This window comes from Gavia stellata, chromosome 9, assembly GCF_030936135.1.
Source record: "Gavia stellata isolate bGavSte3 chromosome 9, bGavSte3.hap2, whole genome shotgun sequence".
Classification (NCBI taxonomy): domain Eukaryota; kingdom Metazoa; phylum Chordata; class Aves; order Gaviiformes; family Gaviidae; genus Gavia; species Gavia stellata.
This window is the reverse complement of record NC_082602.1, coordinates 36,420,524-36,437,471: the sequence shown is the minus strand read 5'-3', so window position 1 is coordinate 36,437,471 and position 16,948 is coordinate 36,420,524. Positions and strand designations below refer to the sequence as shown.

The 16,948-nt window shown below is 40.2% G+C and overlaps 2 protein-coding genes across 2 annotated transcripts; one reads left to right on the top strand and one right to left on the bottom strand.

The window, feature by feature from the left end:
* Positions 1-1,340: 1,340 nt before the first annotated feature.
* IKZF5 (IKAROS family zinc finger 5) lies at positions 1,341-8,185 on the top strand. Its single transcript, XM_059821355.1, has 4 exons — positions 1,341-1,378; positions 1,687-1,850; positions 2,145-2,327; positions 7,229-8,185. The coding sequence occupies exons 2-4, from the start codon at positions 1,718-1,720 to the stop codon at positions 8,170-8,172; spliced, it is 1,260 nt and encodes a 419-aa protein (XP_059677338.1). The 5' UTR covers positions 1,341-1,378; positions 1,687-1,717; the 3' UTR covers positions 8,173-8,185.
* A 5,124-nt stretch (positions 8,186-13,309) lies between these two features.
* Positions 13,310-16,355, bottom strand: PSTK (phosphoseryl-tRNA kinase). The gene is made up of 6 exons (XM_059821373.1): positions 16,062-16,355; positions 15,470-15,752; positions 14,879-15,077; positions 14,376-14,451; positions 13,731-13,824; positions 13,310-13,515 (listed from the first exon to the last, which is right to left on the bottom strand). Exons 1-6 carry the CDS (start codon positions 16,353-16,355, stop codon positions 13,310-13,312), a joined length of 1,152 nt encoding a protein of 383 aa, XP_059677356.1.
* Between the last annotated feature and the right edge of the window lie 593 nt (positions 16,356-16,948).

Here is a 16,948-nt window from a genome sequence, read left to right as displayed (position 1 = left end):
AAGCTTTATACAGTTGATCCCCAAACTAATGTCTTTTCCCCAATCAGATTTTTAAAAATCTGTGTAATTTTCTTTAAAAATTAAATGTCGTTATAAAAGTAGTCAATCAAATAAGTTTTTGTGCCTTACATAAAGGATACGCAGATTCTTCTATGAAAATAAGGACCTTTAGCATTGCTTCATGTTGAACCATTCAACGTTTAGAATGGTTTAATTTTAAATTGTTATTATTATAATTTGGTGAAAGTTGCCCCGGTCAGTACTCTACATTATGTTGTCCTACGTTTCTCTTCCATGTCTTTAATTCATATCCTCATATCTTTATTTTATTGCAGGAGACACCAACAAATGGAACACAAATTAACTTAAGCCTACACGAGGCTGGTGACAGCTGAAAGAGGGTAGGGAAAATTGATGTGTAAAGATGTGTTCAAAACTAACTTAATGGTGATTATAATGAAATAGGTGAGCACACTTAGGTATGATGTGAAAGAACATACTCATCTAGATGCCAAAAATGAACTAACACATGTAAATAACTTTGGAAATACAGGAGAACGTGTTTAAATGTGGTCTTGAACTCAGGAGTTGAGTTTTTGTAGGTCACCTAATGTTTTGTTTAGTAGCTGTTGGAAAACAAAAAGATATTCTTATTGAAGATGTAGCATTATAAATAATTTCTGATTATAATCTGCAGGAATAACAACGTGACTGACTCATTGCCCTCTTTCCAATTGAATCCTAAGCTCTGTCTTTACAAATTCATTGCAAATTGAGACTCTAGAGGTTTGTCATTTACAGTCCCAGAAAAGAGCATGACCAATGACTTCTAGTGAATATTTTTATTATTTCAATGCAAAATAATGAAATGGATTAAGACTTTTATGCAGGATAGGAAACGAAAATTTTGGGAGAACTATGAAATACTGCTTTCTATAAAGCTTCTTTCCATCTTTGCCAATCAGTGATATTCAGTTGGTTTCCCAACATTACAATTGCCATAACTGACTTAACCAACTCCGGGATTTTTTTGAGCCACGTGTTCACCAGAGAAACTACTCAAATGATCAGTGAGATAGAAGTGGCTTTCAGTGAGATACACGAAGGATTGGATGCAGTCTTTGATAAGTTTTTGCTGGAAGTGTAATTGTTTTATTAAAACTTACAGCAGCAGAGTGTTAGAACCAATCTTTCAAAACATATATTATTTGTCAAGTTTCTTTCTTAAAACTCACAGGGGTTGGGAAGAATAAAGGACTTGCATTTTCTTTTTTTCCTTCCAGAGAAAGTGGAGAAGCTGTGCTCTGTGCTTTCTATCTGACCTGTTGGGAGTACATTTTGGAACATGTTTGCTACTTAGCAGGGAACTAAAATTCAGGTATGATCCATTTAAAAAAAAAAAAAAAGGCAAGTTGATTTTTATTACTATGTCATTTTATCCAATTTGATACTGTCCTTATGTTAACTGTTGCTGAAAATGGTTTCCCCAGCAATACATATTTGGTGATCTTTAATGAGTTAAAAATTATTAAAATAATATTCTTATGGTTGTCAATTTGTGCATTGAGTCATGTTGTATGGTAAAAGTAATCCATCACTTAAAAAAAAGCCCCCAAACCAAACTTGTTTTTATGAATGCATTCAAATTAAATGACACTTGTGTTTTGAAAATATTTTTCCTTCTAGGCACAAGAGGTTGTAAACGTAAAGAGTGAATATGGGCGAAAAGAAGCCAGAACCTTTGGACTTTGTAAAAGATTTTCAGGAATATCTTACACAGCAGACTCACCATGTAAATATGATTTCTGGATCAGTTAGTGGAGACAAGGAAGCAGAGACTCTTCAGGGAGGTAAGCTGATTTCAGTGCTGTCAGATTTTTTTTTTTTTTTTGAGAATGACTGCACTAGTTACATTCCAGATGGTTATGCAGACTACTACAGTTGTGTAGAAGCATTTCTGATAGTCATTTTCACATCACAAAAGATGCGTACGTACCTTTGTTTTAATCAGGCTATGTTCTTACAGTTCTGTGTATTTAAAGACCAAGAGCGTAGAGAAGCAAAAGCTGTTTGGCACAGTCTCACAGCATGATAGATAGTATCCCACTGATTCTTGATTGAAATCTCTGTTGCATTATTCACAGCTGGGACAGAAGGTGATCAGAATGGTCTGGATCATCCTTCTGTTGAAGTTTCACTGGATGAAAACTCAGGAATGTTAGTGGATGGGTTTGAAAGGACATTTGATGGAAAGTTAAAGTGTCGATACTGCAACTATGCCAGCAAAGGAACAGCACGGCTCATAGAGCATATCAGAATTCATACAGGTATGAAATATTCTGCAGTACTTTGCTGTGAGGCATTGTGGTATTAACTCAATGTTGCGATTTGCATGTGAGGACTTAGCATCTACAAGCAGTGTGGTAGTTCTTAGAGTTAGTCAACAATTAGAACTGGTTTGGGGTTTTTAATAGGCTATGTTTTTGAAGGTGTGCCATGTACCTATTTAAATTATGCAAATTCCTACTTACATTTATTATTGCAGACTACTGAATTTGAAGTACCTATATATGGGAATAAAGTTGAGCATGAAAGCATCAGTGTCAGTTGAAGGGCCCTGAATGTAACTTTTAGTTTTTTCTTGCTAATCAGAAAAGTGAAAAACATACATGCTGTCATATGGAGATTTATAGGGGCTTTTCTTCCTCTATTGTTTAGCTATGAAAATATTCCTGTTTTGTACAACATTCTGGATGTGGAAGTACAAAACATAGTAATAAGAATAAAGTTTTCTTATTGGTAGAATATTCAAATGTCAGGGCATATGATCAAATAAGTGATAAATAACAGTAATTAAAAGAAAAAAAAGTACTTACTGTGGCTTGCTTAAGAGCATTTGCCACTGTGGGTTTATAAAGCTGAAAAGCAAAACTCGCAATAAAGGTTAGAATATTCTAAACTGTTCATGAAGTCAGGTCTGACTTCTTGGCAAATGAGAGAAAACAAAGAAAAGGTCCTTGTGAAGTCTGACTTTGGTCCCTGTTGAGTATGTTACACCAATACAGAAGACTTTATGGCTGTTAACTAGAGTAATAAGAAAAAAAAATGGTATTTCGCAAAGAATGGAAGTTTTTTACAGGTTTCCAGTCTGGTATGGGCCATCCCCAAACTTTTAAGTGTAGCATTTCAGGGGTCTTGGCTAGGTGGCATTCTGGGACTCTCTGAAGGAAATGCATTGTTGTAACTGGGATGTAATTGTAGCTCTCTTCATGTGCTATTATTGTTAGTCAGAGTCTTGCTTTGCTGTGAACCATTGCTTCTACACGGTAACTCCCAGGAAGTATTTTGGGGAAGTCAGTGCTCCTTGCACTGGCCTTGCAATGTTGGTTTGTTTCAACAAGGCGTAATGGTATAGAAAATGGCAACCAACTAGAAATCAAAGAGTTCTGAGGTTCAGACTCTGAAGATCTTGTAAATTCTTCTCTTGTGCTACCATGAGCTATCTCTGTGTGTAGCTGTTGCTGTTTTCAGATTTCCAGTGGAAATTTCGTGTAGTTCAAACAGTGGATAAAATACTGTGGCTTGTGTACCTGCATTTGACACAGTGTTAATGCCATGGCTTGCTGCAGGTCTGCAAAGCAGCAATGTGTTTTGGAGCATTTTTTTGTCCTGTTTTTCATAAAGATGTTACAGGTTCACCTACCATTTGCCTTGTGATATGTGGACAATGAGATGTGTTTTTCTTTTAACAGCTTTACTCTGTGCAGTGCTATTTCTGAGCTTGTGAAACGAGGGTCATGTAGTGAGAGAAACTGTACCGCAGACTTAGGCAGTTCACTGTAGCACTTTAGGATGACTTTTAAATGGTACTTAAAGACGTAGAAGTAACATCAACTTTAAAATTTCATGTCTTTTCAGTAGCATATAGCTATTGCCATCTAAAAACTTGCATCCCCAAGCCCACAGTTACTACTGGCCAGTTGTCGACATGAGCAGATGGACTGCTAGAGCTGTGACGGGAAACGTAAATTGCTACTAGAAGATGTTGGTATTGTGTGTTTGCTAATTCTTGAGATGTTTTTGATGGCTTTGGTGTGCATGGGGCCCCTCAAACAGAATGACTGAAATAATGTGTTGTTCTTTAATATCAAATGTAATAAATTTTAGACATACTAGAGAGCAAAAAACCAAATCTTCCTTGTTTAACTATCAAAATGTGGGTATTGGTATAGTGTCAGCATTCCTTCTCTTAATCTAGGAAGTTGCCTACCTTTTGTGTACTCTCAGATCTTAGGTTAAGAGTTCTTTTCTGTTTTCAGAATGCTTTCTTGTCCTGCTGCTGTGTTAGGGAGTAGAGGTCACTAACTAGCTAGAGGTAGCAGAACAATACCTACTGCAGATTATGAGCATTTCAGCGTGGTTATAGCATAATGTATACAAAAGCAAGAAAGATTCCGACCAAAAACTGGGATGCTGAGAAATGTCCTCAAAAATCTCTCGCCCAGTGGTCATTATTGAGAAGCAAACATTCCATGAGCTACACAAATCTGGTTTTTATGGCAAAGCATAATACTTTGGGCTTGTGCCTTGACTAACATTTTGGGTTGTTTCTTATGGTTGTAGTATATAATATTGTTAGCATTATACCAGAAGAACGGAGTTTTACGTGTGGGATGATTATTGTCTCAGTGCTGCTGCAGGTATTCCCATTATCAGAGGGTATATGCATGACTCATTTGATCAAAGAAACTTTCACAAAGGTGCTGGGAAAAGGTAGCCAAATCGAAGGCACACATCACTCTGCTGCAAAGTCATGCAGTCTGAATTATTTCTGTTTCAGAAAGCTAGCTAGCAGTGAGAGAGGGATACAGGGAGTGTCAGCCTACTGCGTATTGTAGAGCTTCGGCAATTTGGACACACCTTCACGCAGTCAACGCTTTATAGCCACATTACCGGTTCAAACGTGTCTGATGCCTAATGAAATACCAGTGGCTGTACAATGATAACAGTTCATTTCCATATACCAATCTGTTCAGTTTTATAATATAGATGAATCTCAGGCTGCCAGAAGCCTTTTTGTTTTCCTGTATAACTTCCCCTTTGCCTTTTTACAATATATTTAATATCCTTAATTTTAAGACAGCACTGCATGGTGTCCTGATGGCAACACCATTTTGCCATTACCTTAATGGCTCTTCAGAAAGCCCCACTTTGTTTCTTTGTACAGGGTACTCCAGAACATGGAAGGGTTTTTCTGTTTTGTTTTGGTTTTCTTGGTTTTTTTCACTCAAGGGCAAGGAGATCCAAGACCTGAGTGTAGTTCTGCTCAGAAGCATGGTGGGGAAGCATGGCAAAGGGCCAAGAGATTGGATTGCATGGACTGTGAAGGCTCAGGGTGACTGAAGCAGCATTAAAACAGGGAAGTGATAGCTGACTAGCAGCCTCCAAGCAACTAAACAGATAATGCATCCTGGATAACATACAAGTGCAGCAAGGAATCTGCCAAAGTAATTATGACCCAGGCATGATCACGCAACCGTTATTAAGTGCAACTTCCTGCAGAATTAACTTCATGCTGAGTCTGACAGCAGTGTAATTAGTAGTTCACCAGCTGTGTTGTATTAAGGGCGTGCAACATGGGATGCAAATCTTTAAACTGGTTACACAGAGATAGAATTAAATAAGACTGTTCAGACTGACAAGTTCTTCATGAATGCAGGGATTTTGTCAGTCTTTTTACATCGTTGTTTGTACCAAATCTCCAGATCTTTACACACACACGTGTGTGTGCATATATATTTGAAAATGTGTATATATATATATTTTACATCGTTGTTTGTACCAAATCTCCAGATCTTTACACACACGTGTGTGTGTGCATATATATATTTGAAAATGTGTATATATATATACTTACGGAGAAATAATGATTTCTGTTGGTGCAAATAAGGTACTTGGGGGTAGCACAAAAATGCTTTCTTTCCTCTTGAAGAGCCAGTGATGCAGGGAGAAAAATTAATCTTCTATTCAGTATCCCAGGCTGTGATTCCAAACTGTGGGATGCTCAACATGGGAAGGGCTTTCTGTATCAGTCACGTGCCATCTTACGGGGCCTGTGCAGTGCTTGCAGTGTCATAGTGGTCCTCGCTGCATTCAGATCTCTGGCTTTTACAGTTGTTCTAGGTGAATTTTGACAGCCACAAAACAGATATATTGCCCTGTATTTAGAATAGTAGAAAATGCTTCAAAAAACCCATAAAGGCTGAAGAGAAGGAGCCCACTCACTTTTTTTTTTTTTGAGTTTGTGGTGCTGTGTGGCAGAAGAATCAGTTGCACAACAGTGATTTAGAAACTGACCTCATGATGTTTCATTTCAGCACATGAGCATGCATCGAATCCTTCAGGCACTTCTAACATTGCAGACCTGGATCTAAAAACTCCTAAAACATCAGTCTATGAAAGGAAAATCAAAAGTCCCAAAGTATCACATTACAAACATGTTGGCCTGTAATTATGTTTGAAAGTTTTCTAAGTACTTTTAAAGGTGTTTTTTAACAAGTGTGAATATCTCTAAGTATCATATAATAGAAGAGCAAAGTTCTACCTATCAGAAAAGAGAATATCTGGTACTGTCATGCCTGAAAGAGCACATAATTGTCCAGGGAATAGCTAGCTTTTGTTTTCTTTGATAACTTTTTAGCCACAGGACCCTTTTGCAAAATTTAGTTCTTGAGTGGATGCATGTGTACATGGGTCATTTTGATAATAGTTCCAGTATGTTTAACAGTAGGAACGTTTGGAAGATATTGAAAGGGTACCCTCCCTCAATGTTTAAACACAGTTATCATTAAGAATGATTAGATTTTGGTGGTGCAGATGTTCCTGTAGCCAACTGTTTATGTGCTTTATAGGTGAGGTCGAGTTTGGATCCAGTTAAGAGCACCACACAAACATCCTTGCATTCAGTGCTTGACATCGTTGCTGTAACTCCTGGTCAGGTTATGTGTTATGCTAATTCTTGTCACATTTTTTTCTTATGCTTATTAGCACTTGGGTGGGGCAGAGGTGTCTAAATTTACTCCACTCTTCCACCAAATACCCAGCTAAACTCAAGACTCTGAAGCTGAACTGTTTGATTAGCAGCTCCCAGTTAGCTACCTTCTGTTCCATGAAAAGCCTTTTTCAAGCACTCTGAGATGCTGTAGTATAACCTATTTTAATTTTCCAGGTGAGAAGCCGCACAGATGCCATTTGTGTCCCTTTGCATCAGCTTACGAACGTCACCTGGAAGCTCACATGCGATCGCATACTGGTGAAAAACCATACAAATGTGAATTGTGTTCCTTTCGCTGCAGTGACAGAAGCAACTTATCTCACCACCGCAGACGCAAACATAAAATGGTGCCTATCAAGGGTACAAGGTCTTCCCTAAGCAGCAAGAAAATGTGGGGGGTTTTGCAGAAGAAGACCAGCAATTTGGGGTACAGCAGAAGAGCATTAATTAATTTGAGTCCACCTTCCATGGTGGTTCAGAAACCAGACTACCTTAACGATTTCACTCATGAAATCCCAAATATCCAGACTGAAGCATATGAAAGCATGACAAAAACAACCCAGAGCAGTGGGTTGCCCAGAGATCCACAAGACCTCATGGTAGATAATCCTTTAAACCAGCTCTCTACGTTAGCGGGACAGTTATCTAGCTTGCCACCTGAAAACCAAAATCCAGCCTCTCCTGACGTTGTTTCCTGTCAAGATGAAAAGCCTTTCATGATACAGCAGCCTGCTGCACCTGCGGTAGTTTCAGCTGTGTCAGCAAATATTCCTCAAAGTTCATCTCCAACCAGCCCAGATCCTCGGCCTACACACAGTCAGAGGAACTATAGCCCCGTGGCAGGTCCCAGCAGTGATCGCAGTGCCCACACCAGTACTCCCAGCATAAGTAACAGTCAACCAAGTACTCCGGCTCCGACCCTTCCGGTTCAGGACCCTCAGCTTCTGCATCACTGCCAACACTGTGACATGTACTTTGCGGACAATATCCTTTATACTATTCACATGGGATGTCATGGGTTTGAAAATCCTTTTCAGTGCAACATATGTGGGTGTAAGTGTAAAAATAAGTATGACTTTGCTTGCCATTTTGCAAGAGGCCAACATAGTCAACATTGACTGAGAACATGCTTTTATTTAGTTTTTTAACATATTACAGTATATTTTTCATACTTGCTGAAGGAAAGCTTGCACATTCCCATAAGGAATCTTCACATTAATCAATTCGACAAAGGGGGCAAACTTATTTCTATGTTGTCGTAAAACTTGCCAGGGAATTTTTGTATAAGATGTGGCTGTTATTTTATATGTAGCCTTTCAAAAAAGCCGAAAGAGTGCTATTGGAATCCAAATGCTTTGGTTGCTAAATTGCTAAATTTAAGTTGCTTGCACTTAATCCCAGTAAACATTCTACAAATGTAGAAGCAGAGCGTGTGTCCTGAAACATAGGATGCAATTATCAGACTATTTACTAGGCAAGACAAAATGTATTAACCATAAAATATGGAAGGTTACTGCAATGACACATACGGTTACTTTGGAGACATACTTATCCTTAAAAACTTGCTACTCCAAACTGGAAAAACAAACAGAAGCAATTTTCACATACAAATTCAATTTGATGTAAAACTTGCTTTAATCTGATGAAGGTTACTAATAAGTTTTTGCTTAGTATAGTCTAAACTCTTCATGCTAGGGCTCGAACACTAATTTAACTATTATTTTTAAAACTCATCACAAAACTAGAAGATAACAGGTTATTGTGAATGAAACTCTGGTAGGAAAAAAGAAAGAGTTAAAAGTTTGTCATTCACTAGTTATACAAAAGAAAAATTAAATATGACACCTTATTTTAAACTACACTTACCATATTTTACATGTCATTCTTTTTAAAAGGAGGTAGTTTTTAAACAGTCATAATAAAGAGCTTGTAGAACTAATATATATTCCGCGAGATTTTTAACTGCCTTAAACTAATTTGTACAGATATTTAAAATTTGCACAATTAGACTTCTGCCTTGCTGACAGAAGTTCTAATAGAAACAAACAAGAAGTTTACAAATTAAAAATCATTTGTTCAGTTTTATCTCGGGCCAAGCTACAACTGATAGGTTGCCTGTTCGTTTGAAAGTTGTATAATCTAACTTGTTGTAAACTTCAGCTAACTTGGAATTCAGTTTGTCTTGTCCCCTCTCCAAATGTGTTGTCCTTCTGGTGTGCTGGAAATAAGGGGAAGGGCTTCTGGGCTTTCTGAACTCTTCATGTAGTGGGCAAAGGAATACTGGCTGACTGCATTTGAAGTCATTGTGATTAAGAATTGTAGGTGGCAAATGGTAACTAAAGATGTACATGAAGTCCATTGCACATGTTTTTTTTTTTTATACTGTACATCTTACTTTAGAAGCACCTAGGCTAATGGACAGGCACTTTAATACAAACTTAAATGAAACATCCTAGCAAAATTAATGAAAGCTCTTAATGTGTTACACAGGAATTTGTAAGAACTGTTACTTTTCCCGTATTCAGACATGCACTTTTGCCTTAGTTTGTCTTACCTGTGACAAATTAAAGCTTCCCTTATGTATTCCCCTTTTACTGTCAGCAAAATATGGCAGCAAATATGTTTTATTAATCAGATCTTCCTGCTTTTAACGTTCTGCAAGTCAGAGGTTGGAATCTGAATAGCAAATGTTTGGCTTATTCAAATTTATATTGTTATGGGAGCTAAAGCTTCCTGAAGCCAGTAGAAAAACTTAACAATGACTTCAGTGTAAGATCAACATAGGAAAACCAGCCTTCTGAGAATTTTAGCTTTAGAAGTAATTTTGACTTTAATGAGAAATTTGGGAACGGAATGTGTTTCTTTCTACCTAACTTACCTACTGTTGGATTTTCTGTGCTTAAGTAACCAGTTGAAGGAACTGGATTCTTGGCTGCACATGGTCTTGTAGTAACGAGGTCAAAAATATGACAGTGAAGTATTTCCAATGTAGTGAAGATGAATGATAACACACTATCACTCCTAAAAATGTTTTTGGTTTCAAGCCTGGTTCAAAATCCATTTCAGTGGATTTGTTAAACAGAATGTAATTTCCATTTTTCATAAGGACACTCTTTATAATTTGAAAATATCTCTTTGTTACGTTATACTTCTAAAATTTATTTTATAAGTGAAATTGCAACTCTGTGTGCATAAAAATAGAGAGTCCTTTATTTTAAGGACTTAAAAGTTGACTGAACTGGAATCCAGTTGGAAGTTACTGCTCCTGTACAGGTTTTGTAACGTGATGCTTCTAGTCAAAGAATAATGTAGAAATGATAGCTCTCTTTTGATCACGTATTGACACATTCTAAAATCTAAGTTTGGCTAAAATACGATACTAGAACAACAGACGTTACTGTTGAAGACCATTACAATTAGTAATTTATTGAGGTAATTTTCCTTGCCTTTTGATAGGTGATGTAAACTTCTATTCTGGGGCTCTAGCAACTCCAAGGAAACTTCTGAAATGGCAGTGCTCCAAGGAGCACCTTCCAGTACTGAACAATGCCGATCGCAACAGCCAAGTTCTCCTTGGTGTGCGGCTTCAGCCTTTTTCCCCTCAGTATCAGTAGGGAGATTCACTCCAGCGTGCACAAATGTTTGCCATTTCATCCTTCCATGCCAGTTACGCGATTTCTGATCCATTAGGACTTTCATTGGCAGTGCTCCTAAACATTATAGACTTTTCTTTTTGTGTCGGCTTGTGATTTGGTGATTTAGAAAAATGAATTCTGAACCATGATGCCCCTGAATGAGATTTTAGATGGGAGAATAGTTAGGTCACTAATAGAGGTAGCTGGTAGCAAGAGGAAGCCCGCGTGATCTTACTGAAAAGGGGCCCCCATTTAGGAGGAGATCCTCTGTTGTAGGGGAATGTATGTTCTTAATGATAGAACTCAGTATGAAAAAAAATCTAATCCCAAACCTTGAAAATTGTTATTTAGCCGTATTTTAATACCGCTGACTTGCTATCATTGTTTCTGCTTTGAAGTACCTAAGGAAAATAAAACATCTAGAAACCGTTGAACAGTGATAAAACTATTTTTCCTTTTTTCCTTGTGCAAGCTCCTGTTTGCAGGGGGGGTTCTTAGGCAGCAGCAGGCTGTGGTGTTCATCCCTTGGTTCTGCAGCCAGAGCCGTGGGGTGGATCCCTGCCAACGTCCTAGTCCTTCACAGGACTAGGATTCTTCATTTTTTCAGCATAATACTGTGTGTTCAGTTGTGCCAAACAGTACCCTGACTACATTTATTTCCTTCTGTCTACTGAGTAGGTTTGGAAGGTGTCTTTTCCTATTAGTTTTTCATCATTTTGTACGTACTATTTACTATCATTTAAAGCCAGAATTAGTACTGGAAAATCGTTTCAGAGTACAATCCTGATGATTCCCTTGCACAAGCAGGCCTTACTCGGAATCAGTGAGGGATACTTGTCAGGAATTGTGGGATTGAGTCCTTGGTTAGTAGGACTTCTCATATTGACATCTCCATGTGCTACACTGCACTACCTTGTGGGTTTTTGTTTTTGTTTTGTTTGTTTTTTTTAAACCCAGATCCTTATATTATAAGGTGGTGGTTAGCATTTTAACTTGTATTAACAGGGAAGTTTGGGAATGAGCTGAAATTTTTCCATAGCTTGACTCTGTTAAGTTCTGTAGTTGCAAAACATTAACTTTGTGGGTTTTTTGTTTTTATTGTAATAGATTATTTTATAGATTTGTTGACATTTTTAACATGCACTATTTATAGTACTCTTAATACAGACTTATTTTGAGACTGAATATTCCAATGAACATGCAAATATTAGACTGAAGATCTTGGTAGATTATGTTGGTTAATACTTAAACCAATTGTGAAGCAGCTAGTAGGGAAAAATAGTTGTTTTTTCACAGACACAATGTTTAGATGAAGCGGATTTTGACATAAAATGTTGATTGGCATATTAACATAAAACTCAGTGCTGGAAGACACATTCCACAGTGTCTCCTAGCAAAATGATCTGTTGCTGTTTGTTTTGTTCCAGAATGTTTGGGGGGGTTTGCTTGTTTGCTTTTTTCCTTTTTTTTTTTCTTTTTGACGAAGGGAATGTAATTTAGAAGTCTTCACTGGCAAGTTTTCTATTAAAATTAAGCTTCTTTGAAAATCTACAGCAAATGGATGTTCTGCTGCAGGAAATCAGTTCCCTGCTGAAGAGTTATTCATCAAGCAGTCTTTGTGTATGTGCTTCTAAGTACCTGCTTTGTTAATAATATGTATTTCAGTGTAAAGAGCATATTTTGTATGCAAAAATGAAACCTGTTAGAGTTGTAAAATAAATTTTATTGTGTAGTGAATGTTTTCAGATTACAAGGTTAATTCTGAAATAACTTGACTATTATCTAGTGTAGTTCATGTTGTGAAGCTTTGCTTTTGTAAGATATGAATAAAATAACACTTTCTAATTAAGTCTCATGTTAATTCTTAATTGCATATGCTTCAACAGGTGGAACCGGTGAACTAGCTGTGGTCTAGATGCGGTAAGGAAGGTAAGCTTACCTTTTGGGTAAGCAAGGAACAGTGCGTTTATGGTTTAGTCTGCTGAAGCTGAGAATACTTAATTTTAGAGCTGAACCAGGACACACTCTAATTCCTTTCCACTGTTAATTTTTTGCATTTGGTCATCTTCCAAGTACTTTGTTTCCTCATGTTTCATTATCAAGAGTGCTTGTATGTCTGAAATCAGAGGTTTTATCATGATGAGGTGGTTGTCACTGCATATGGAACTTCTATGTATGTTGCTAGGTGGAGGCAGCACCATATTTTAAGTTCCTTTGGACATCGGAGTTAATCCTACACGCATGCATATGTGCACGCAACTCAAGAGCCTTAAAAAAACCTCAGCTGGAGGCTCTGGGAAAGCTGATCCAGCTTGAAATTAGTCCCGCTGTAAGCAGGAAACCGGACTACATGACTTCTAGGTGTTTCTCCGAAGCGAACTTTTCCTGTGAGTCTGTGACATTTAAAATCTAAGGATGGTTTCTTGTTGGCTTGATCTTCAAAGTCAAACACAGTGCACTAGACTGTATTTCTCTTCCGTAATATGGGGAGAGGAGTTAGAGAAGGCACGAGCCTCCAGAGGAGAAAGCTGTATCTCTCAGATGTTTTCAGCTGTACTGCTGAAAGAGTACTGCATTTTAAACAGTCTCGACTCTTAAAAAACACCAACATTCTCTGTCATCATTTTAAAATATATTTATTAACTACATTGGCTGCCTCATGTTGGAATGAAGAAATTACACTTGTAGCTGGGTCAGAACATGGATTTTGTATGCAACTTTGGTTTTTCAAATCACTTCCTTGCCGCAAGTCTTGCAAAAATTCTGCTTTGAGTTTGTTGAGTTCTTCTGCCAGGCTTTTCATCTCACTTGGGAGTATATTTTTATCTAAAAGAAAATTAAAGCTGAATTTTTAACTTCATGCTTAAAGACAAAATTTACAGACTTTGACTCACATTCTACAAATAACTGTGACCAGCCTTCTGAAGGCAACTGCCTCAGTCATGCCCGCAGGGTTGGGATTCCTTAACAATTTACCCTGCGGGAATTTCATCGGTTTAGTCTTGCGTTGCCAGCTAGCACCTAGAACACGCTACCCGTACCTTTTGCATCCTTCATTGTCTGAGAGATGATGCGTCTGCATGTCTGATCAGCCTGGTGGACAGTACTTGCTGCACAGATGGCTCGATCTGCTTCCTACCCAGGGTGCCCAGCAGAAAGGAAGAATACACGCAAACATATGAAATTTGATTTAGGCTGTCATGAGCTTTTGAAGTGCTCTTTGAAAACAAGTAACGCGTTAGCAGCAACTCAGAGCCTGGCGCAGTGCGCACCTGCTCCTTTGAAGTGGGAGGCAGGTACGTGTGCCTGGGTGCCTGCCAGACACAGGCGAGTGTGACGTTAGGAAGTGAACATTACTTTCCTCAGTGGGATGCGAGAGCTCCAACAGGCATTCTTTTTACTACTCTAGAACATATAACGGTATTCTTATTTCTCAAGATCTGGCATTTCTATTTTTCTTGCCATTAAATATGTTGGCTGGTCAGTGGTTTAACTTAGTAAGGTGCCAGAAGTACCCACTTCAAACAGGATTAACTTTTCTGTGGATGCTTTTGCAATCAAGAAATGCACTAGCTATTTCTCAATTTCTGGCATCATGGGTGTTCTGAATCCAGCTCAGGAATAACTAACTTAACTCATTCACCATCAGCTGAAAGAGCTGTAACTGTGAAGACGAGCAGTGCTACCTTTTGCTCAGTGTTTTCCTCATTTTGCTTCACTGGATTTTCCAAAGCAGTGGCCAGCAAACGAATTATCTGCTCACTAAGAAAACAATCAAAAGAGTAAATCACATTAATCAAACAGTTTAACTGAAGATTTTTCTTTCATCACAAAAAAAAAGCAAGTTTTCAGTTAAATTTATGAGGCAATCAGTGAAATAATCTTTATACAGCAAGTTAGATGAAAAAGAATTGGAACTAAAACTACAGCCAATTACTTCCAGTCTTAATGTTTCGGACATTTTACATAAATTTTCAACAACAGTTTAGAAGCGCAGTTAAGTTTGAGGTTAACTCTGCAAAGAATGATGGCTGTGAGTTCCCAAGAACTGGCGTGTAATTGACTGGCTTCCAAAAATCGCTATACGGAGTACTTTTTGCATGCTGTTTAGCTACAGTAAAAAGCTTCCACCCGCGTGTTTATGAAAACAGAACTTATTGAAAACCCCAGCGTCGATCCAGTAGCATACTTATCCTCTGAAGTGCAATCAAAACATTTCAGAATGAGGCTGTTCTGTTCCCAAGTGTTTTTCTTGAGATCTGGCATTTCAATTTTTTTTGCCATTAAATGTATTGTCTGGTCAGGTAACGGATGACTTCTTAGACGGTTTCTCTGCAAGCAGCATTCGAGTGGACACTCTAAAAATACCTGGCAGAAGCTCAAGGAATCTAAAAGAACATAAACAGACAATTTAACCTTTAAACTACTCAAGTAAGAATTTCTGAGAGCAATATGCATGAGAAAGGCTTTACGTGAATGAGGAAATTCTACACTAGTTCTGAGCCTGAAAAGAACACAAACCTAAACAGAATACAAACTATTTTACCTTCGAGGCTGCTCGAGTAGTAATTTCTGAGATCAACACACAGAAGAAAGGCTTTAAGTGAGTGAGCTATTGCTAATAATACAGTAATAAAGTTAAGTCGATGCTTACTGTACTGCAGGAATGCAGCGATTAACAAATACTCCGCAAGAGTACTTAGAAGAACGGCGGTTAAAGAAAACTGAATTCCCAACAAAGCTGAAAAAGCTCTTATGCATAGGAGCAAAGAGTAATTACATTTGCGAGCCAGCTGGTACACCTCGTTTCTCATGCTCTGATAATAAAAGTTGTCATCCAAGATCAGGTAGAGCGGCCTAGACGCGGCTGCCTGTGTCCGGTAACGGCCGGCGCCACTTCCCGCGGCGGAGAGCAGCCCCTGCCCGCGGCAGCAGGCCAGGAAGCGCTCCCAGGCTGGCTGGGCGGCGGCGGGGGCCGAGAGCGGCCCCCCGGTGACCAGCGCCCGCAGGAAGCGCTCCAGGCACTGCAGCAGCTCGCGCCGGCTCTGCTTCCAGCGGGGCAGCTGCGGAGGAAGGCAGCGGAGGGGTGAAGGCCCGCGCACCCACGCCGCCCCGCCCCAGCTGCCCCACCGCCGCTGCTGAGCTCCCCGCGGCTCCCGCGCCGCCGCTCGGCCCTCCGCCGCCCGCCCGCCCTCCCCAGGCCCCGCTGCGGGGGCACCGGCAGCGGCAGCGGAGCGGGGAGGCCCCGCATGAGGGACGCGCCGCGCTGCCCGGCAACGGCCGCCGCGCGACCAGTAACGCCGCTGAGCGGCGCGCCTCGGCTTGGCCAATGAGAGCAGAGAGCGCGCGGCGTGGAGGAGAACGGCACTGACCAATGGGGACGGCGCCGCCGGCCCCGCCCCCGGCTCGTGCGGGAGGAAGGTCTCCGGCGGGATGAGCTCGTCGTAGGTGAGGAGGGCGCAGGCCCAGCCCGGGCGCTGCGGCAGGCGGCGGCGCAGGGCGCGGGCCAGGGTGGACTTGCCGGCCGCCGGCAGCCCGCACAACACGCACAGCCCCACCCGGGCGCGCCCGGCGCCGCCCTGCCGCTCCTCCGCCGCCGCCAGCGCCGCCAGAAGCCCAGCCGCCGCTCCCGCTGTCCGCCAGCGGTAGGCCGCTGCTGTGCGCATGCGCGGGGCCGTGGCGGCGGGAGGCCCCCTGGCGGGCGGGTCGCGCAGGTTGCATCACGTCGGCGGCGGGAGCTCCAGGGAGCAGCCCGAGCGCGTGCGGGAAACAAGCGGTTTTACTCACTTTTATTTTGATAATAAATTCAATTATACCTTTTAGCGAACCCAGAAGCGTCAGACGGCTGAGTGATCCCGGGTGTGCCCAGCGGTGGTGTTTGTTATGATCATAAAATCAAGATACTACTAAGTGTGCTGACCGTGATGGTTTATTTTAACTTATATTAATGTAATATTATGCTTGTTAATAAGTTCTACATGACAGGAGTATTTAATAACAATCTAAGATTCTGAGGAATTAAGGAAGATGACGCTTCTTTGGAAGACACTCCTTGCCAGTGCAGATTTTTGCCTGCAGTATATTTTGGGTTCTTTTGTCCAGCTCTTTGGTGAAATGGCCATCTAAGGGGTTAGAAGTATTTTCTTGGTGAGGCGATTCCGTAATTCAGTCACGCTTTTTGCTAGTTCATATTCCCAGAGTTCGCATGTGAACGTGGCCAGGGTGTGATGCGCTCTCCGATGCACAGATGAGCAGCAGA